At 45.4% G+C, this 22,917-nt stretch overlaps 1 protein-coding gene and 1 long non-coding RNA gene across 5 annotated transcripts in view; one reads left to right on the top strand and one right to left on the bottom strand.

Annotated features, from left to right (window-relative positions):
- MORC2 (MORC family CW-type zinc finger 2) overlaps window positions 1-12,728 on the bottom strand; it is a 36,881-nt gene extending 24,153 nt beyond the window's left edge. Inside the window, exons 1-6 of one of the 3 annotated variants that reach the window (XM_048963987.1) lie at window positions 12,589-12,728; window positions 7,564-7,617; window positions 5,824-5,858; window positions 5,300-5,368; window positions 1,165-1,255; window positions 62-170 (exon numbers count right to left, since the gene is read on the bottom strand). In XM_048963987.1, the coding sequence (XP_048819944.1) occupies window positions 62-170; window positions 1,165-1,255; window positions 5,300-5,368; window positions 5,824-5,858; window positions 7,564-7,617; window positions 12,589-12,656 (426 nt within the window). In that variant the 5' untranslated portion in view covers window positions 12,657-12,728. Of the gene's footprint in view, window positions 1-61; window positions 171-1,160; window positions 1,256-5,299; window positions 5,369-5,823; window positions 5,859-7,563; window positions 7,618-12,588 lie in introns of those variants that run through there. The other 2 variants (XM_048963986.1, XM_048963989.1) reach the window with 2 other exon arrangements.
- Window positions 12,729-12,955: 227 nt separating this feature from the next.
- On the top strand, window positions 12,956-21,983 carry LOC125701632 (uncharacterized). 2 transcript variants are annotated; one of them, XR_007380304.1, is made up of 2 exons: window positions 12,956-13,192; window positions 15,728-21,983. It is a non-coding gene; the product is annotated as an uncharacterized LOC125701632 (long non-coding RNA). The 2 variants fall into 2 exon arrangements; XR_007380305.1 differs by having other exon boundaries at window positions 12,956-13,471.
- Window positions 21,984-22,917: the final 934 nt, after the last annotated feature.

Genomic DNA, 22,917 nt, shown 5'->3' with positions numbered 1-22,917 from the left:
TTTCAGTAGGTAGAACCACACTGACTTCAGCACTCATCATGTTACTTCATTACGTACAAACCTCATCAATGCCTTCTTCCTCATGAAACGTCCGGGACAAGAGGAGGCAAGTCATGGTGTCACTTTTCTTTGTGAACAGGATAAAGTCTTTCCCAATCCGCATGGAACCCCTGGAGAAAGATTTCAGGCAGCACGTTACAATTGATGACCACCACTTCTTAGCAAACCAGCAGACTCTATGCAAACGCTTTAGAAAGCAGACCAAGTTATCAGTTTGTTTCCATTCTGCTCAATTGTGAGACTCTAAAAGCAGATAACAGAAAAAAATGGCTTAAAAATAGCAACGGCCATCTCTTTCTACATGTATCATTCCAAGTTGAATATGGATCCAAGTTGAAGGAGGGAAGATTTAGGTTGGATGTTAGGGGGAAGTTCTTTACTAGGAGAGTGGTTAGGCCCTGGAACGGGCTGCCCAGGGAGGTTGTGGATGCCCCGTCCTTGGACGTGTTTAAGGCCAGGTTGGACGGGGTCCTGGGCAACCTGATCTGAATGTGGATGTTTGGTGGCCCTGCTAGGCAGGGGGGTTGGAACTACATGATCCTTGGGGTCCCTTCCAACCCGGGTGATTCTGTGATCCTGTGATTCTGTGATTCCTTCCAAATAAGCATCTAGACCTGGACATCTTACAAAAAGAACTCAAGCTCTCTGAACTCCTTCCTCTCACACTACTCACAGTTCAAAGCTGAAGTCTAATGGAGCTTTCCAAACATCATACACACAGTGTAAGTCCATCTGACTTGCACCAGCCAAATCTCCTACTAAGAGGCTGCAGCATTATTTTTGCTTCAATTTCACTACTGATCTGACACAGACACCAAGGTTTGTTTTTTCTTCCTGCTTTTCGCTACCTTTTCCAGCTCTGACCCAACCCCCCAATCACAACATGACAACACTGCCATCAGCTCATTGCAGAGCTCCCTGCTGCAGCACATGTCCAAAGTGCTCCTGCATACCAAAACATGGTACCTTTACTTAGATTTCATCTGCATGCATTTTTTCTGATAAAAGAAGCACCTCAAAGCAAAAAAAAGCCAACAACAAAACACTGACTATCTCAGCTCTAATCTCCACAATCTCAGGAGGCTGGCTGTGATTAATACCCACGATTTCAGGCCGTTCCCATACTGCCCGATTTGAGTTGACTCCGGCGATCGCTTGGCTGATTTACCAAACTGAATAACACTGGCAGCTTCATCTGCAACGAGAGACAGAGCAAATCCAAGGTTGGTTTTAATGCAAGGACTTGGATACATGTTCTAGATGTGAATATGTTGATTTCAGTAGAACAGATTGTCATATGGAAGAGGCCTCAAGCACGAGCCAAGGTCTCACCCTGAAGATCTGCTACCCGGATCAATGGCACTGCCTGTATTACAAGTGCTGCACAGATGCAATTACACTGATACAATGAGTTCTGAGTTTCGTATCAGAGCAGTGCCCCCATCTGAACTGCACCCAGATGTTTTCTGTTAACTAAAAAATGTCAGCAAGATCATCTGCTGTGTCAACCACATCATCACTGTGCTCGTAAACCAAAACCCAGCGCTGGCACATGCAGCTATCGCTGACACCACAAACCAGTGCCCCTCAGACCAGCGTAAGTCACCATACAAAAAACTCTGAATAAATGAATTACTTCCTCCTTACTATGAGCAATTAACACACTGCTATGCCAAATGCTAATTTTTGCAACTACTGCATAAAGTCAGAGTATTTTAATGACATAGGACAAAAGTAATGGCTATGAGAGCTTCGCAGCTGAGAGGGGCTGCCATTTTTAGTTCAAGCCTTTCCATTGTTCAGGGTACAAAGCCTTTTAATATCATCTGTAGGACAGAAGAATTGTCCTCCCTTTCCGCAAAGATAGCAATCAGTTCACCATAGAATTTACTAGGAGAAATGAAATGCAATTCCAGATACAAGGGAACATGAAGTGCCTTAACAGGAACAATAGTTTAAACAGGAAAACTAACAGCAATTACATCCACAATGCAGATACAAGCTACAAGGGAGCCTGGGACATCTCTTACTATATCCCACCACGACAAAGAGCTGGAGCCAATGGTCAGGCTGGGTTTGAAGATGCCCAGGTTCACTAGCACTGGCAGTGAGGCTCGTTGGTTTAATGAGAAGTGACCCATCTGTATGTTAGAATGCCATTACCTGTGCAAATGGCATTGAGATTTAAAGCAACAAACGACAAGGTAAAAATATGAGAGAACAACTCTGCAACAACCTTCCTACCTCTATTCACTATGTTCACAAAGGTCTATGGGATGTTTCAAAAGCACACTATGAAAGGTTCACAGAACCTCTTTCCCTTTTCCAGCCTACGATGGTACTTTCACGCCAATGAAAGCAAACGTTAGAGGGTTATCTCATGTTTGGAGCTCTGGATTTTATTTTTTATTGTGTTAGTTTCAAAACCAAGTCAGACTGATGTATGTGAGATATTCTAAGAGCACATTACGAGCCCCTTTTTGCTACGCAAAAAAAAAAACTTTTATCAACAACTGCTTTTAAGAAATATTTTAGAAGCCTAAAAAAGGAAGAGTAATTATCTGAGGCATTTCCTTGCTCAGAAAAGGTGAACATATGGTTTACCATTCAGCATTGGAGAATCAAAAGCACAATTTCTTTTGGGCAGAGGAACATCAATGATGCCCTGAAGAGAGAAGTCCTGAAGGGCAAAGACATTCCTCCCAAAGGTCAGGAGCAGAGACATTCAATCCTTATCCTCCACCAAACAAGGTACAAATGAAAACTCTTCCACACTTCTTGAGTTAAGGCCCTAGAGGGATTTTCACTTACAACTATTTCAGTCATACTGTTTTTGTCTCGTCGTGTCTCAGAGCCGCTAGATGTAGAAAACAAACTCCCTGGCAACAAAAAGAGCCCTGATGTGAGCTATGCCAAACAGAAAAGACAAGAAACAATTTGAAAGAACAGCCTGAGCATGGCAGATCGAGCTTTAAAACTCCAGAAAAAGAATAAGGACACCAATTAAAAAAAACAATTCCTAATAAGAAACATCAAACATCTGAGGCATAAAAACAAGAGATGGAGTTGTTTAAGTCCTCACTGCTGTTTGCCCAGAACTGGGACAGAAAACCCTCCTGAGTGACATGCCAGCAGATTAGGGGTCAGAAATTCTATGTTCTGCAGGCAGTGAGGCCATAGCACAGGCTGCCCAGAGGAGCTGTGGATGCTCCATCCCTTGGAGGCATTCAAGGTTAGCTGGATGGGGCTCTGGGCACTCTGGTTTGGTGGGAGGTGTCCCTGCCCACTGTACAGATTGGAACTGGATGGGTTTCAGGGTTTAGTAGGCAATGTTGGTGGTAGGTGGACAGTTAGACCTGATGATCTTAGAGTTCTTTTCCAACCTTGAAGATGTAATGATTCTGTTCTACACTGGTTGCAGTACATGTGCAAGTACTGAGAATAACAGAGCCCAACTGCAAACATGTTAAACTGGGGAACAACTCTACTGAGAGTTCTAAGTTTCCTACGGAATCATTCAGTATAAACAAGCATGTGAAGCTCATCCAACAGTTGTCCCTCTGGGAGGAAAGAGAGGCTCTGCTTGCCAAATCGGCCCCAGAAATCAGTGATGTCCTCCCAGCTTGTCTGTCATCTTCCTCAGAATTCCTCCTCTCTTAAGGCCTTTTTACAGTTTCCTCGCTTTCAGGTGGAGCTTGGGTAACTGCAGTCAGACATACCTTCATTTCATTTCATGCAGTGGAAAAACTGCTGACTCAGGGTGACAGCTGTACAGTTCATCAGCCCCACAGTAGCACCAAGCTCCCATCCCTGTGGTGTTATAACACCCTGCCATGGTGCTCATACACCACTCCACCCTCTGTGCTGCATCTCCTACAAGTCAGCATACCAACTTCCCTTGATGTTAATAAGGTTGCACAGAGAACTCCCATGGACCAGAATCCTTGCAGATTCACCACCATGAAGGTTTCCCCAATGCTGCATCTGCCCTTAGGAGGTAGACATCTCAATAGGACACCTCCAAAGTAATCCACCCTGTGACTACAGTCACCCAAGCTTCACAACATTTAGATGAACTGGGGAGATCACAGTCAGCCTTGTGCTCCAGGGGCTACTGGGCCGCTATGTGTAGGTTAAGATGATTGACTCATAGTATTTAGCACATGCTCAACTGGTCCTCAGCTACTTAACTGGGTGTCTGCTATCAGTTCTTTCAGCCTCTCACTTTGAGACAAGACACGTGGTTGTTATCTTTCCTAGCAAGACAGTGTTATCAACCCTGAGCAAGGCCTCAGGTGCCTCCTTGTCTGCTTGAGCAAAGCCTGGAGCGTAGTGGCCAGGTGAAGGAGGAGTCTGGGGGCACCACCACAAATCCCAGTTAAACACTGTTCCTCACCACAGTAGGCCTTAAATACATAACAATTAAAGAAATGAAGATCTAAGTAAGTGATGAAGAGTTTAGTACTTCACAGCATCCAGTAAAATGAAAGCACTATTCAGCTTCCAATCTTCAAAATACAGTTTAAGGAACAAGAAGTGCTATGAAATGCAAGTTAAGTGATTGAAGCAAAGAAGTCTTTACAAATACAATTAGAGATAACTTCTGAGATTAACTGTAAGTAAAAACGTTGGCAAGCAGAGCTCCTCAAAGCAGGATCTTCAAGATGCAAATAAGGCGCATGAATTGGCAGTGCTGTTTGCTGATACTAAAGCAAAGCAAGAAGGCTTTACTCCTGCTAAACCCAGCACTGATTTACATTAGTGCTCATGATGAGGCAGACTTTGCTACATTCTTCTCATACTCCTAGGACTTTCTGTTGATCTCTATCACAATGATGAAACAATAGCACAATGCTTTCAAAGTTAAGGTTGCACACATCTGTTATTAGAGATGAGAAACGAATCGCTTGGCAGCCCCTGATGGAAGTAGGCCTCTGCCCATCACCTTTTCCTTTTCCTGGCTGTACTGTTCTCCTTCTATCCCCAAAGCCAACTTTTGTGCAATGGAAATCCAAAAGCAAAGCTGACTCATTTCTATCATGCGGCACAACAGTTTTCTTATTTTTCTACAAACTGAGGAGGTGAAGAGCTTGACACAGTGAGAAAGGGCCAGTGCAGAGGCAGAAACATGTATCCAAGCATGGAACTACCCCTTAGATAATTCCAAGCTGTTAATTCAGCTTAAGCCATAACATGAAATCTCAGCTTGAAAACACAAATGTAAATCACTATCACTTACTTGAATCCATTCCTGTTCCATCATCCAGAAAACACAGCATGAATCCACCTCGCAGGTTTTCTCGGTGCTCTACAAAAGAGTTATTTAATGCTCCCACGCACAAATTTAAAAGTTTCATAAAAGGGAAAATCTGCTCAAGCTAAGCAGTGTTCATGGGAGAAGTAACACAATAAACATGATACAGCTATGCTCCAAAAAAGGGCACCACGTTTTTATTACAGAGTGACTAATTTCTCCTGCACTTTAACTTGCATGTAAATATATGCTACAACAGTGCACTGTAAAAGCACATTTCTTAAACACCCAGTACAAACAACCCACTTTGGTGTTATCTGACCTCAGCTGAAAACTGATCTTGCACAAGCTACTCGTAAAGGCACTGTTTTTTGAAGACGCAAAAGCACAGGACAAGCAGAAATGAACACAAATACATTCACTCTTACAAAGCACATTTGTAGCCAAAACCCAAGTTTTAACTCCTAACTTGACTGACAGCACGCAAAGAAGAAGCAGGAGTGACTTACCAGTATAAATGTCTATTCTTGTGGCATCCGCATCTCTATGAAGCAACAAAAACCCAGTCAGTATTCAAATGCCAACTGGAAATGAAGCTAAAGCCAGGCACTTTCAGTAACTTCAAAAGTGAACTGACTGCACACATCAAAGTGCACGAAGGCCCAGCACCCAGTACGACAAGCTAAAAAAACCACACTGTTCTGCTTTTTGTCTATTTGAACCCATGCTCAAACAGAATGTTGGAACTGCACATAATGAAACCTAGTTATGGTATCACTGACTTATACATAGAAGTCGTAGTAAGGAAACAAAAAAAGTAAGTGCACACTTCTGAGCTCCCTCCTCTTCCACACCACATACATTTTTTCTATGAAAAATTTATTAACTTCTGCATAAAACTCTGTAAATACAAGATTTGCTCCAAAAGAAATGCCTTCTATTTTATGATGTCAGCCCACAATGTCAGAGGTGGATGTTGGTGGCACGGCAGTGGAGGTTGAACCTTCCCACCAATGTCCTGTTACATGCTGCTGCTGTGTGACAGATGGCAGCAGAGGGGCAGTCTGACAGAATGGCATCTGACATGCAGGTGCGTTTGAAGCAAGGGTGTAGAGATGAATTCCTCCACGTGGAAGAAATGGCACCCACTGACATTCATCAGTGCTTGCTGGATGTTTATGAAGACCAAGCAACAGATGTGAGGACAGTGAGGTTGTGGGTGGTGCATTTCAGTAGTGGCAACAATGTGAAGGACGAGCCATGTTCCAGACAGCCATAGATTTTTACAAGCTGATCAAGAGTGTAGTTCTACTACAGCAATAAACACCCGCTTCGTAAATGCCAAAGCCACTTCGCATTGTCTCCAAGTAAAACTACCTTTCACAGAAGGTTAACAATCTACAGAGTCTATCTTCAGCCAGAGGATGAATCAAGTTTTGAAAAGAAAAAAGCTCATCAGTCCAAACGAGCTACACTTAATGATGCCGTTGCAAAAGCAAAGAAGTGCAACAGCTGCTGACCTGAGAGTTGAAATGCATTTAACATACAGGTACAGGCTCCTAGTTTCCCACACACAGAAATATTTCATTTCCAGCTCCTTACATTGCTAACGGCAAGGTGTGACAATTCACACCTGATAGGATATAATCTCAAAATATTTTCACCATGCCATATCACATTTGGTGAAGCTGAAAGGATAAACATGCAAAGGTTGGGATGTAACTATAGGCTCCAATATGAGAAATGTGGCTTAAGATATGCTTTTTCCAAATACCAGGTCTCTCAAGAATCACAGTTGCTCTACTTGTTCTTGCCTTCTTTTCAACATCCCAATTCTGATTCGTTTTCATTCTATCACTACTCTGGATACTAGGAACCAACGACTGTCCAAGTATAAAAGTCCCAATTCCACTAATATTTTATCAATTTCTTTAAACAAAAAAGATAACTTTTTCATTAAATCCCTTTCCTTTAAATGGTCTTCTAACCATTTCCCTTCTGAACTGAATTACCCATGAAGTTTATCTTGTTAGAAATAACACTTTTTTTTTTTTTTTCCCCCCACAGGGCAGACGTGCCAGTATAAGAGAATCAACTCAAACATTCATACTAAGATATAATGAGCTATTTTAATTTTTATTTCTCTTAAAGTCTGCTAGAAGTTAAGATCCTAACATCCCCTAAACAGTGCAGTTAATTAAATTATTTACTGAATATACCTTGGGAATTAGGCAATGTCAGATACGCACCTGGCATTATCTACAAGTTCAGCAAGGGCACCAAACAAGAACTCATGGGTAGTTCTGCAATAAAGCACAGAATCAGCAGGGTTACACTAACACTGAGAAGGAGAGACCTTTAATTACATGAAAATCTCACATGCTCTAAACAAATCAAGTCATAGTTCTACAGTACCAACACTGGCTACGGACACAAGATTACAATGTGTTTTACTATCTGCTGGAGCAGAAAGGCTGCTCAGTGGAGGATCTGGCTCAGAAGACCTGTGGCTCTTTACAATCTGAAAAACACTGCACCATAAACATGAGTCTCACAGACTTAATGAAGAATTATTGACTCAAAGTCCATGAATTATCCAGTAATTCATGTAAAATTCTCAATTATTCACCACATGCCAAGTCTCTTCATGGCACCTAAATCCCATCTATCTGAAAAACCTGGACAGATTAATGTTATGCATAAGGTTTGTCTTCACCATGCACATACTGATATTGTGTAACTTATTTCCGACATGAAGAAGTTTCCAGATCATGGGAGACTTCCAACAGATGCAGCCACTCACAGACCAGAATGCCATCTTCTTCCACTGTTGCGCACCCTTACAAACTCATGCAGCCAGACGTTACCAGCACAAAAAGCTACATTTAGTTTCCAGCCTCTTAACTGCAACATTTTGTACGCAGAACCTACTTGAAATGGAGTAGTCACCTGCCTTAAACTTGACAGATGATATATGGTGAGGACATCCCCAAAGAGCCCATAGAACCATTCCAATAGATTGTCCCAAACATTAACTGAGTAACTCTGTTGGAGAATCAACTTATTGCTGTACCTTCACAATCCAACAGTTATTTCAAAGGCAGATGAATCATATCCACCCCAACATTTAACTTCAGCCACAAGACAAGAGAGACAATTTCTCTTACTGAGTCAGGTAATTTAACCAACCCAACAAGGTTTCTGTAATTTATTGCTACTCTGGGATGGCTGAAGAAGAGACTGAGTCTCCAAAAGATATTTTTAGCTACGTATTTCACTTTGCACGAAACCTCTACACATACAACTTCCTGTCACTGCTACTACAAAGACTGAAGTCACACTTAGTTCAGATTTGCAGTTTTAGAAGAACAGATGCAAAGGCACAGAAAATATGTAGCCAACCAGAATGCCAATAATTACAAAACAATTCTTCATATTTATCTTCAGCATCGTGAACTGTAGCTCATCAACATAGCTGAGGTTAAAAACATCAGCCTTCCAAGCTGTCACTAGAAAGAGAACAGAGCTTTCCTTCTCTGCAAACTCCAAGGAAACCACAGACAGAATGGAAATGGCATTCTGAAGACCAGCTGACTGTCCAGAAGGCCTTATCAGACGCTCAGACCTGCTACTCTTTCCTTTAAGCAGGATTTCCTGTGCACACAGTTCAAGTGCTCCCACCATTTAGGAATCTATTTAACTTTATAAATCAATATCCAACAACCCAATTTATTTAGAAATTAACCCATGTCAGAAAACAACAAAACACAACAAAGTGGGTACTTTAGAACTAGTAACTGTGCTTCATCAGCAGCTTTCATTCTACAACTTCAACAGTATTTTAAATTAAGGTAAAGATGCAAATAGAGATTCCAAAGACAGATACTGGAACAAGATAGCTGAAAAAGTAACCGCATTTAAGAAAGGCAAGAGAAAATAGTATTTCTTGATAACCTGACACCACACCTAACTTGAACACCTATCAAAACCTGAATCTCTTGCACAGACATGGGCAAAGTGATACCTTGGAACAAGCCAGTGAAATCGATTTGAGCTGTTTATCACTAATAAAAAAATTATATATCCTATAAATATCTAGTATTAAGTACATTAATCTCAACACTAAGACTTTTAAAACGTCCCAGATGATCTTGTCAGTATCTAATTAAGTCACATGAAGCACTCAACCCCCCCCCAAAAAAAACCTGATGATATCATCTTACAATCAAAGGTGCCTGCAGTACTTAGCAGCCATCATTACCAACTGCTGACAACCCTCTCCTTGCTCCATGCAAAAAAAACCCTGCAGGATTATATTGCTTGCAACATAACTTTCACCAACAGAAGCCAAGCTGTTGCCAAAATAGTCTATCAGAGCTCACACATAACCTGAAAACACTTAAGTACTGGCTAGAACGTCATCATCAGTGGCTACATTAACCTAATTCAAAGCACCAGAAATACAACCACTATTGATTCAAGAGCACTAGAAATACACATTAATTAAGTGAAACATGAGAAGTCAGGGAGAAAGCAGAACTAAAATCCACAGTCTCAGTGACAACTCACTGTACGTTGACTGACCTGAAACCACTCTCCAACTTCTACCACTTACTCAAGACAGCTCCATGCTGGAGGCCAAACCTGACATGGATCAAATGAATGCAAGAACCTAATTACTAACAAAAGACAGAAGAGTAGGTTTGCTCCGAAGGAGGTCACATCTGGGAAAACACTTAAGCTGGAAGTCTTGCATCTGAGTCAGAAACACGAGCTCTCCTCTCATTACTGCACTACTTCAGGCCAGAACAGAAAATATTCTCAAGAAGAAACAGGAAGGTGTGAGGTACGAAGAGATGCTTGTTTGTTACTTGTATTCCTCATATCCACCAGTCAGTTATGCTGAACTCCTTCTATTTAAGGGAACTTCTTCCAGTGGAGCAGAATTCAAAGGGGCAATTCCGGTTACAGAAATGAAACCTAATTTCAATCACAAGTTAACTCCAACTACGCAACACTGCTCAAAGACATTCTCCGCTGCTCAGGTCTTAGCAAACTCCTTCTGTTACACTGTATAAACATTCAAGATATACCAACTAAGTTGGCTGGGCTGAGGTGTGTGTTGTTTTCATTTCAGTGAATGCTTTAGAAGCAGCTGAAAGCAGCAGCATCTACTTTACAAGGAAAAAATCCCAGTTGTTGTGAAGGCAGGCAGGTGTCTTTGGGCAGTCACCATAAGGGCCATACGTTACTCATTTCCACGTGCTTACATACTGAAGCTTTTCTTACTGGATCCACAAGAACTTCCACATAGCTCAAATATACAAGCTTCAGAAAAGCACTTACGAAAGTACCAGAAGTAGTTGAAAAAGATATACACACTTTGCAACTGAAGTGATTCAGGTACATGGTGCAAAGTCTGCCACCAAGCATGGCAGCTTGGCTCCAAGTCCTCACGTTCAGGGACCAAATAAATTGGCTCCTGAAAAGTGCTTCAAAACATACTGTTAGATGTATTACCTTTCTGAAGCAGAGACAAGAAACAACAATAAACAAAAAAAAGCCCCACATGCACTGTAGTAGTATTTCACTGAGATTGTATGGTTTTCCTCTGACAGCAAAAATAGCCTGAAAGACGAGCGCCTCCACTACCAAAAATCCTCTTCAGCTCTTCGCTCACTGATTTTGTCATTGGTGGTGGTTGTTCAGTTTTTATTATTATTACTGAGAAGAGGGAGAAGTTGCTTATTTGCTGTACGGGTTTTGGCTTTTCCACTGTTGCTCTTAGGGAAGTATCCAGTTTATGCACTGATCCCCATAATCTCAGAAGGCTCTTTGTTCACAGTGTATGAAAAGCCCTGGCTTTGGCTTATTCACACACATTACCCTCCAACTCCTAACGAGGCAGCTATGGAGCACATAAGTAGATCAACAGCAAAAGCAGAACAGAAACTATAGCGGCAATACGGAATAACTTGGGATACTTTGGGGCAGCAACACCACCACTGGTCTTCTGCAGCAGACTTCTGTCTTCTTACAAACATGGCCAGAATCCATGGCAAATCCAAGACACTGAGAAATCTCTACTATCTAACAGTGCTGCACAGCAGGAGTTAACTCGTGATCAAACTTGTGTTTTCTAATACATAAGAACTTTTGTTTTTCACAACTGGATGTGGGAGCTTCTCAAGTCCAGGAAGACGACTCAGTATCGACTCAGTATCTTCCATCAAGCACCAGGCTTCATGTGCGACTGCTGCAGGCCAAACAAAGAGCAAAGCTACTGGACGTGGACCCCAGGGCGTCATTAGGCTGCTCCTGTCCTTTTGTGCAGAACTCATGCTTTCCTGATAGTGAGAAGAAACTGATAACGTTCTTGGCACATGTAACAGTGAGACTGATTGAGTAGTTGCTCCCGGAGCCGTAGCTTATATTACCAACACAAACACTGTTGGATCTACTTCAAATTGAATGCAGTTAGAAACTAGACAACTGTTAGTTGGAAACTAACTGTTAGTTAGAAACTTCAGACAACTGCAGACCACTGAAGTCCCTCCTTCTAAGCTTGCCTTTACACACCGAAAACCAGGAGCAAAAAGATACTCAATTTCTTCTTCTATTGGCGGTAACATCAAATCAACTCTTCCGCAGAATGGTTGGAAACAAGATGACCAATGGATGCCAAACATTGCTTGTGATGTTCCTCCAAGGCAGCTGAGCCAGAGCGAGCTCTCCTTCAACTCTTCCATCCGTGGCACAGCAATGCCTGCTTCCCACGGGCAGGGCTGAGGCGGGTGCGTAGCACCATCCCTGTTAGCACTTACCATGTTCTAGATGTGCATGCTGAACGAACCCCTCATAACGCAGGTGAAACTCTAGCTTTCTTCGGGAATTTTAGACTGATGGATTCCACGGTTTAAAATAAAAAATAATATACATATATATATTAAAAAAAAAAGCCAATTCGAAGAATCCCGTGCTTCTACTTGAAATAAATGGCACAAAAAATCCAGGCACGGACCAAACAAGATGGCAGGGAGGGATGGCAGCCGGGTGAGACGCGAGGCCGCTCCGCAGGGCTGCACACGCAGCGCTGCGCACGCAGATCCGCCCCGCGTTCTCCCGCTCCCATCCGCCGCAGCCCCGCACCGCCGCGCCGCTCCTCGCGGGGGCGAACGGATGCCGGAGGGCGGCCTGAGCCGCGGGGCCGGGCCGCGGCCCCACTTACCTGCCCGAAGCTCCGGCCCGGCCCCACCCCGCAGCCCGGTACTCACGAGTTGGTGTGCAGGTACTCGAAGGTGAGCTGCGCCCGGTTCAAGCTGCTGTAATTAGCGCAGGACATGGCGGCTGCGGCGGCCGGGCCGCTCTCCGCGTGCGCCCTCGAGGCTTTTCCCCAACCCCCTCCCCCGCTCCCCGCACCGGTCACCGCCCGGCCCAGAACGACGGCGCCATCGGCGACGCCGCGCCCTCCGGGGCGCTCCGCCCGGCCCCGCGGCCTCGCTTTGTCCCCGCTGCGGTCGCGCCTCGCCGCCGCCCGCGGCCGCCGCTCCCCCCGCAGGGCGGTGCCGCGCCGTTGGCCGCCGGTTGGGCCGCCGCGTCACGTGACGAGGGAGCCATCGCGCGCGCCGCCGCCGCCGCCGCCGTTTCCGCTAGGCCGCGTGACGCGCGCGCCCGGTGTGCGCGTTCCCGCGGTGCAGGCTGTGCGGCTGGGAGCTGCGCCGCGGCGGTGGGCGGCGACCGGGCTTTACCCGCCGGGACTCGGCGCCCATCCGGAGCTTTAATCCGTTGCGTTTAACGCCGCCCGGTTTTCGTGCTCTTTCTGCTGCCGAAGGCTCCGTTAAGGAACGGCCGAACGTCTTCTTAAAGCGTGCTCGTAGGGTACGTAACATGGTGCCGCTCTACACCGCAGGCAGACGCGGCGGACCTGAAGGCCCGGGTTGTACTGCGGAACATCAGTGGAAAAACGCTCCGCTGTCATCTGGAATGGATGCGGACGGGATGGAATGGATGCGGACGGGATGGAATGGATGCTGACGGGTGGAATGGATGCTGACAGGATGGCTGCATCGCCTGCACCGAGGAGGACAGGAAGCCGGGTGATCCCAAGTGTTTGTGGTGGAGCGGTGCAGTGAAACTTAGATCTGGTTGTCTGCGAAGGTGAAATCTGTAATGCAGGCTTTGTGTTTGAATTGCTCATCTCCTGTGTTGTCTGCAGCACAGCGAGTCCTGCAGTGCTGCTGGCAGTGCTGTGTGTACGTGTGTGGTGGCTGCCTGGTAACTGCATGTGTGTGCAGTGATTTGTTTTAGGCCTTCTGTTTCAAAGCTGCGTGAAAGCATCAGGAAAAACCACTGACAACAGTGATATTTAGGTGGCCTTAAGGCTTTGATGGGAAATATCTCTCTGAGTCTTTTAAATATTGCAGCATCGTTGTTGTACTTAGCTTTCATTTCCTCGTGTTGCAGTGAGTATCAGAAGCAGATGGGTGCAGGCAGTATAAATCCCATCAGTGTAAGGACAAAGTAGCTATTCAGGTACATGTCCCTACAGTGTGAACTTAACCTTGTGTGTCTTGTCATCCTTGTCTCTTTGGAACTCGGGGTATCCCTTCTTTCCCTAAGGGGACTTTGTGGTGATCTCATCGCTGTACATTCAGGAAGGAAGAGTTTATTTCCTTGCACTCAAGGGATTCACAACTTCAGCAGAACTCCGTGTCAGACTGCAGCGGAGCAGCCTTGCTGTGCTGCTGTGGCATCACAGGGCTGCACTGGGTGCCAGTCCTTTCCAGCTGGCCCCTGGAAGAAAACAGCACATTGCAGTTCCGTTTCATTTGGTCAGTCCCTGGCAGGAAAGTACTCCTTTCCATCCCACTGTTCAGTGGTGTTGACTTCCAAATCTTTTTCACTTTCAATGACAACGGAAATTAAAATTTCATTTTTACTTTTTCCATCGCTGCTCTGGAGAAGATTTCAGACATATTTTGGTCCTCTGCTCTTTGGTTTCTCATAACAGAGTTTTAGAGGGCTATGTAGTTCACTAGTCCACTGAGCTGCTAGACTGAGCTGCTAGACATCCAAGAAGGAGTGAAATTACCTTTTGCAAAACAACATTTGGATCACACAACGTTTGGTCTAGTTTGGCCATAGCACCGCTGTTCTTTGATGGGGAACCTGTCTGCTGGTGGTTGGAGGATTGCTGAGCTCTTTTGGCCTGTGAGCCACTGCTGCAAACCGCTCAGTTTCTTTGCTTTGGAAACTGAACTATTCCCGCTGCAAATTGACACCTGTCCTCATTAAAGTGATTGTTTTAGCTTGGGAGCTGTCTCTTCAAATAAACAGCTCTAGATGTATTATATTAGTTTTAACAAAGAACTTTCCTTTTTTCCATCTGCTATCAGCACCGTTTTCCTGAGTTCCTGTCCAGCATGTGGATATCTTATACATCTTATACTAACTGGTAGAGTGTATCTGGCTTTCTCTTCCACAGATGTGATAAAGTGTCATAGACAAATCCCCCCTCACCTTTGAGTGGCCTTTGTTGCAGTGATGCAACAGCATGCTGAGATGCACGCAACGATCCTGATGAATGACCTGTGGAATGGTGGTTTGTCACAGCAGTGCATGTTGGGGCTTGAAACATACAGTCCTGCTCTTCTTTAACCTGAGTTTCACACACAGAGCTTAATTTCAACACCTCAAGCTGTGCAACTTTTTCACTTTGAAGTAGTTCCCAGATCCCCTCCTAAAACTAGTCTTTAGAATCCACACTGTGTTTCTGGTTGGGAAGTGACATTTCCTATGGAGTCGTGTGTAGTGTTTCCTGAATCCTTAATCTGGTGTAGTATTTTGCTAACCCTCTTTCATAGTGTCATAGCCTGAGGTAGTTGAACAGTTCAGTTGGTGGCCTGTATTCTGAAAATGGGAGGCACAGGCCTTGAACCAGCAGTTATTCCTCATCTTGCCTAGTTTTAACAGGCTTGACTTTGAAGCGAGCATTTAATGTGTGTCACTATACTGGTAAGTACTATGGTTGCACCATACAAATGCAGCAAAATGTATGTCCCACACTTACATGAGGCTTCCAGAGGTTGGTGGCTTTATTCTGTGTATGTGGATAGTAAGAAACATAAGCCTTTGTGCTGTGTAAATGTGATTTTTGCTGTTGGCATAGACCTTCTTGGTTCTGTCCTGACTGTTGACATTCGGTGTACTTCTCTCATGAAGTTCAGATGTTGTTATGGGTCCCAGTAACCTAACTTGCATGGATGCCCTGAATTCATAGGAGTTTCAAAGTGCCTTACTACAGTGGACTGTGAAAGCATGGTGTGGGCTCACAACAGTTTGGTTCTTAACCCTTTGTGCAATGCCATACACTGGCTCTGCTGCATGTTTCACTTTGATTACCTTCCTTTACAGGTGAAAATTCTTCCTGCCATGAAATACATTCCTCTCTCAACACACGACAAGGCATTCTTCATTAAATAGGGTGTGATTGTCTCACTCAGAGAGGAGCTACATCAGTCTGCCTTTTCCTGAGCATGATTTGAATGTCAGAATCAGCCCAACACAATGCAAGAACAAAGCCATGGAATCAAGAATTTAGGAAAAAATAAGTGTCCTACCTCATTTTTTTTCCTAGCAAGGGGTTCTGCCTTATGTGGTCTGGGGTAGAGCTGTTTCTCATGTTCATAACAACATCAGTTTGGTCACTGTCGTTCATGCCAAGTGGAAGAGCAATTTGCTGATTAACTCAAAAAGAGACACAGAATGAGACTTTTTTCCATGAAATTCTTCATGAATTTTTCCTATGTTGACAAACCTAATTCCTGGGTTTGTACTCTCTGGGACAGTCATTAAAGGAGTAGTCAGTGAATCAATCCTTACAAGACATGCAGACAAACTAAAATGTTCAAATGCAACTACCTGACCGTGAATGGAAGGCACTGATGTGAAAATGCAGCAACCCTTTGCACGGAGCCCAGTGTCAGTCTCGTGCTGGCTTATCTCACAGGAAAGTCACATCATGGGTTTGAATTCATTATTTAATCTTGATATTCTCAGTGAGACACTGGCTGTCAGAAGTGACTTTGTAAATCAGTCTGCAGGAGATTGGAACGGGGAGAAATTGATGAGAACAAGGAGACATCTTGAAGGAAGAACCAGGAAACAGCAGAATGGTTGGATGTTGAGGATCCTCCACCTCTACCAGTCAGAATTCCCTGACCTCAAGTCTGTCTTTGCTTCATGAAGTAAGCAAAAAAATAAAAATAAGAAAAAGGAATTAAAAGACCAGGAAAAAAAAGAAAGAAGCAGCAAAATGTCAGTATAAGATTTCTTCGCCTAAATCAGAAAATGCAGTACTGAAGAGCCCACAAGAAGCTGGTAGACAAGGAGCAGTGGTGGAATCTTAAAAGAATTTAGCTGACAAATGTGGAAGAGCGGCATGAATCAATCAGGGATTTACAGTTTGGACAGGTTGGATGGTTTCCCACAAGGGAATTGAACCCGAAGGCCATGCAGCTTCTTTCTTCCTTAACTGTGGTTGCGTGACAGTTTAGTGGCTTCCTGCCAAGATGAAAAGGCATTTTCTTAATAAAGTAGTTAATGAGCAGAATTTCTTTTGTTGATGAACAAGTAGTTTTTCCTACCTCGTTATTTTAAATGTGGGGACTGTGTTCAGTTCAGAGTGTCTTTTTAAACCAGCCTGATGGACTTGCTTGACATGGACAGCTCAAATGGTTTAAGTTTGGCAAAATGGCAACCAGCTGAAGACATGATCTTCTGGTGATCACAAAGCAACAGGTGATCTTGTGTGGGTACATCCAAGTAGATGGGGCTGAGATTTGAATGAAGAGCTGAACAGCCACGTGACCACATCTGGAAGAGAACACAGCTGGGCAATGCTAGTGCAGAAGGAGGACTCTGGAGACTCTTCTCATTAAAATATCTCTCAGTAATGATTGTCAAAGAGAACTGTTCCTCTGTTTTGTGAATACTACCATGCGTTGCGGATCTTGTTGTCTGCAAATGCGAGTGGTGGTACATGGAATGCACCATAGCAGCAAACAGACTTGCAGCGAAAATCTGAATTTTGGACAGGACTTTCTAAGAAATCTATGTCCACATTGATCTGTGGAGTCCTTTTGAAATGACTGAAGGAAGGAGCCTGCAGGCCTTCCCAAGAGCAGCAGTGCCATTTTGAACCAAAGGCAATAAAACTCTTAGACTCTGCCAATATCAGGAGCTTGGTTTCAACAACCGGAGATGTGACTTGCATGTGCCTGTTGCCTTTGCCTTTACCTTGATGTCCTTCCAAAATGTGTTCTCTGGAGAAAGTTCTCTTACAAGCCAGCCTGTTGTTCTGCATCTTTTCTGTTTTCCCCAGGCTGCCACAGGTTCACCTTCTAAACTGGCCCGTCAGCAATGCTGTGAGAACTCAGTAGCTTTATTTGCCCTGTCTTCTCCATTTGTTCTTCCTTCAAACCCTTAGCAAACCTGTTTGACTTAGCCACCTCTGAGCTCTCTGCTGCTGTCTTCTGCCTGGGTCCCACTGCACCAGGGGTCATCTCTGCCTCACGTCAGTGTGGATGCCACTAGTTTGGGTTGAAGGCTGAGCAGGGGCTGTGGGGCTGAGTCCACAGCTGGAGCACTGCCATCAGCATAGGGGAGGAGGGAAGAGGTCTTTTCTCGCTCTCTTTACGTATTTGTGCCCATCGGAGCCTTGATGTTGCTGCCATTGACCCACAAGGTTGCCCTGGTCCGTGCCAGGCATTCAGTATTCAGCTCGAATGTGGAGGTGTGCTTTGCCAGCAGGAGCACCATCATTTCCAGGCAGCAGGGATGGACATCACCAGATCTCTCAGTGCCATCAGAGGCCATCCCAACTCCAAACCCTACATGGGGAAGCTGCCTGAAAGATGGGAGAGAATTTCTGCATCAGGAGTGACTCAGGACTTTGGTATATTGCGTTCTCAAATATTTATTTCAGTGTTCTTATAAATGTTTTATTTGGAGAAAAATATTGTAATTGGCCAATATTCCATAAAATCTAAATATTTTGCTCTAAGATAGTGCTTCCCCTGCTTGTGGAGATTTGATTATTTGCTGATGACACAGTTCAAGCTCTCTGTATTGACAAGGGCTTTCCTCCACTCCTTGGTCTGTTTACATGTGACTGAAGCCTTAAATCCAGGCACTCTAATAGCGAGCGGGGACAAAGACGATTTATCCATGGTTGATCTTCAAAAATTGCTTCTCATCTGATGCTTTTTTTCCACTGAGAAAGATTGTATATGGAAACAGGATGAGGCAGTTGAGGAATAAAAAGGCAGAATTCCCTGTAACAGCTGCACTGGCTGTGCAGAGAAGGGGGCACTTGTCAGAAATAAGGAGCTGTGCTAGCGAGGCTGCTTGTTCTCTGCACGTGTGCAATACAAGAGGTGTTGGAGAGCAGGCAGTGTGTAGTGTGTGCCTTGGGCCTGTCCCTATGAGCTCTTCCTTAACACAGGCTGTGAAGGGACTTTCTTGGTGTCACTTGCTTTCCAGCGCTTGAAGAGTATTTAGTGCACTAAATGGTGCAATACTCTGAACTCAGTACTTTGCTGTGTGCTGATTTCATGGACCAGAGATCCACCTTTGCAAGCCTGCAGTGAGGATGCTCAGGCTTCCACCATTGCAGGACTCGTGTTGGAGTGTTGGAGCACACGGGGAGCTGGCTGGCTCTGCTCTCGCTTTTCCCAAGCCTTTGGCAGAGCTGAGGTCAGCTCCTGGGCTGCAGCTGTTGGAACCAGCAGGCAGCAGTACCAGGCATGGGTGGAAAAATCCATGGTGTGAGCATCTTGGGAATGTTGAGGGTTTTTTGAAGTGTCATCTGAAGGCTTTAATCCGTTGTATGGTCCTAGTGAAAGCTGCTGGCATCCATCATTCTGCTTGGCTCTATTTACCATCTGTACCTGGGTCCAGGAAAACATTTTAACAGATGCTAGGAGAAGAGGAGGAGGCGTGTAACAACAGCTTTCTACTTTGCAGGATACCAAAGGAATGTGCAAGCGCAAGAATGAAAGGCAAATACTGCAAGTGGATCAGAAACAGCTTCATTTTGTGACAGGTGGTTTTTGTATCCTGCAATTGCAGAAGCTACAGTGGGGTAAGAATGAGGCATGTTTTGGGTGGTTGGGAGAACAGCTTCCTTGAGAAACAGCACAGCACAAGAAGAATCCAAATTGGGTACAAATTAGGAGAAATTTAAGTGTTCTGTGAAATGTGGTGTGTTTGCTGTGAAACATGGCTGACGTTGAGGGGCTGTCTGTGGCAGTGTCAAGACAGGAGAATTCATCAAGGGAGAGCAAGCTGCAGCATTCAAAACTGTGAAAATGTAAAGTCTCCGGTGGCTTGCATTAGTAGAGGTAGAAGTATGTGCAGAAGTCCTTTGGCTTTGGAGGATTCTGTGACTCATCTCATGTTGGGAAGGACTTGTGTTCCTGCAGTTATGTTTGTTACTCCCTTGTCCAGTGACCTATGAAATACTTCTTGGTCCCTGTGCTTTGGATGGAAGAAAAAATTCAAAATTACTTCAAAGCCACCTCTGGTAACTCCTTCAAAGGAGATGTAGTGCAGTCTTTGTTGTAGGTAACAGCCTCCCCCATCACTGAGGCTATCAGTTGTTTTTCTGGAGGGTGATGGTGGCAGAGGCAGAAAGCAGAAGTGCACCACGAAAGGGAACCAGCTGCTCTCCCATCCCACAGCATGGCGAAAAAGAGTGGAGAACTGATACCCTTCTGGACATAGGCTTTATTCCAAGTGCTGGGAAAGAGAGTGAAAAATCCCTGAGATGCGGAAGAAGGAGAAGCAAGACTGCAGGTGGGATCTGGTCAGGATTGGGTCCCAGCACCACAGCAGTGCCAGACCTGGGGCCACTGGCTCTGCAGCCACCCACCTGGGCTCTGTGTCAGCTGCGGAGACACCGTGCACTGGAAGCTGCCCACAGCCACATTTGATGTAGTGGCAGTGAAGACCTCAGGTGGAGCAGGAGTTCAGCAGCCACTGACATACAGGATCTCCATTTGGAAAGGGCTGCCGTGGTCGGAGCCATGGGGAATACAGCACTGGCTTGTGACAGCCACACATGGAGAAGCAAGGGCTGACCCTGATTTAGCGATTGATGTCATGACTTATAAGAACGACCTCCAGACACGGAAAGGATAGAAAAGTACTTCACAGGGACCATGGAGCTGGCAAGCACCCCAGGATACTGATGGTGGCCGCAGCAGCTTTGCTGTGGATAAATTCTCCTATTTCCAAAGGGAATTTGTGACCACATATCAAATGCCAAACAATGTGCTAGCAATCTTTTTGTATGTAGATAAGGCATTTTAATGCAATATAGCTCAGCCTGCCTGCAGCAGACTAGACATACTGACAAGGATTAATAGTCCAGCGCAAGACTTGGCAGAGTCGCAAGCAGGGAGGACTCCTAACTAAGCAGCTGTTTGAGTCTTATATAAGCTGTCTAGACCAAACATGAAGAAACGAAGCCAATCCTGGCATTAGACTACCGCTTCTGCACAGACGGTCTCCAACCTACAGCCTTCATATCTGAGCTTGTGCAAAGCGAGGAAGAAACAGAAGGATGTTAGTAGTCAAGCCAACTCTGCATCAGAAAAAAAGTCTGTGAGCAACTATAAAAATAATGGAAAAGAACAGTAATGACTGAGATTTATTACAACTAGGAAAACAGTTGACGTTTTGCACGCAGAAAATACTGTGTTGCCAAGAATGTCTCTTCACAGTGAGCCCACAGGAGTCAGGTAGAGCTGGGGAGCATGGCTGATGCTACAGCAAAGGGGAGGATGCTCCTGGCAGAGAGCAGCCTGAGAGAGAAGGTGCAACTTTTTCTAGTTCCTTGTGACTGACTCAGTGGAAAATCAAGTTCGTTCAAAGAGAAAATATAATCGGAAAAGAGGCTGCTCTTAAAGTATTTCACGTGGCAAATAAGACAGAAGGGTCTGTGGCTGGGACAGGTGTGACTGCGAGGGACTGGAAACAGCCAGGGCTGTCACCAGGGAGCAGCAGAGCAAGATATATCCTGTTGGTGGATGATGGATTAGCCATTGGCAACTTGCAGATTGAAGGAAGCCAGAAGTTGGATGACACAACCAATCCTTGTGCCATGGGGCAGGACGTGACCCGCTGGGCGCAGCGCATGCAGGAGCCCTTTGTCACCGCGTTGTTTGGCTCATTAATGAATACCAGAACCAGTCTCGCACAGGTTGTTCACAACATGACACACGTCTGGCTTTTTTTGGGAGCAGTGTGTCACAAGGGCCTGTTTTGCTGTTTCTTGCTGCCAGGGCCCAGGAGATACCAGCTGCTGGGCAGTGGGGTGCAGGGGGCCCTGGCTTGGTGGCCATGCAGAAGTTGGTTTCCCCCTGCCCAGCCCCAGAGGAGCTCTGCCTTAGGGAACTGCCTGCAGCCATCCTGACAATGAGAGCAGACTGTGCCCAGGGACTCTGGGACTCTTTGGCTTTGCTCGTGGCACAATTTCTAGGAAGCCCCTTTGGAAGACCATCATGTTTGGGAATGTCTGTAACCTGGTTTTTAAGTTACAAGGATTGGTATCTTCCCTGTACCCCTTGTCCTTATTCCAAACCCTTCCTTTCTTGGCTATAGCAGATCTCAGCATTGTGATTTATGGGCTCCAGAGGTGTCCCAAAAAGGGAAAAAATAGCTGTGTTCAGACAGTGTGACAAAGAAATGGGAGAGATGGGGGGGGCTGGGGACGGACGGGTCACCTCTTAGGAATGTCCTGCCTATGGAGATGCTGGAGCAGCCTCCTTCGCTTGCTCACATGGTCAGAGCCTTGTACAGGCATTTAGAGCTGAGTTGGAACCATAGCAGATCTGTGACCTCTCTTCTGGACTGACAGAGAATTTTCTGCCCAGATCCAGGTGTTGCTTGTGAGGTGTCAAAGGGCTGGGACATCTCCACACAGCCATTTACCTGCATTAAAGCAAGCAGGACTGAGTTTCCTGGCTACCAGCTGTGCCTCTGCTCAGGTCTCCATCCTTGTGGCTGCCTGCAGGCTTGCTCTTGCCTGAATGGCACGCAGAACTCATCCTAGCCGTGCACACATATTGCTGTCCTGAGCACATGCCAGCCCTGCTCCAGCCTCTGCCTCCCATCTCCCTCTGCTCCCAGCAGACGCAGTGCTCTTGCCAGCCCGTGGCTGCATCCTCTGATGCTGTGCAGCTGCTCCTGTTGGCAGCATGGCACCGGCACAACCAGGTGCTTGGCGCAGTGAGATACAGCAGGAGCATCTGGCTCAGTGCAACACTCTGTGTGCCACACACTGCTCATAACGCTGTGGAGTGCCTGCACCTCTGTGAGCAGCAGGAGAGGGCAGACCGATGGACAGACCATCTTGTGCATGGGATGGTAGACACAGCAGAGGTTCAGCCCTGGAGATTGATGCTTGAAACAAATCAGAGCAAAGAGAAGCGGTGTGTGCCAGCTGGGTACGGTGAGAACTGGAGTCCTCAGTGCCTGCAACAGCATTGCTCCTCTTCAGGCAGATGTGGGACCTTCCTCATCACACAGCTTCTTCACGT

The sequence above is a fragment of the Lagopus muta genome, chromosome 17 (assembly GCF_023343835.1).
Source record: "Lagopus muta isolate bLagMut1 chromosome 17, bLagMut1 primary, whole genome shotgun sequence".
NCBI lineage: Eukaryota > Metazoa > Chordata > Aves > Galliformes > Phasianidae > Lagopus > Lagopus muta.
The sequence above is the reverse complement of the archived record's forward strand: the minus strand, read 5'-3'. Positions and strand labels throughout refer to the sequence as shown.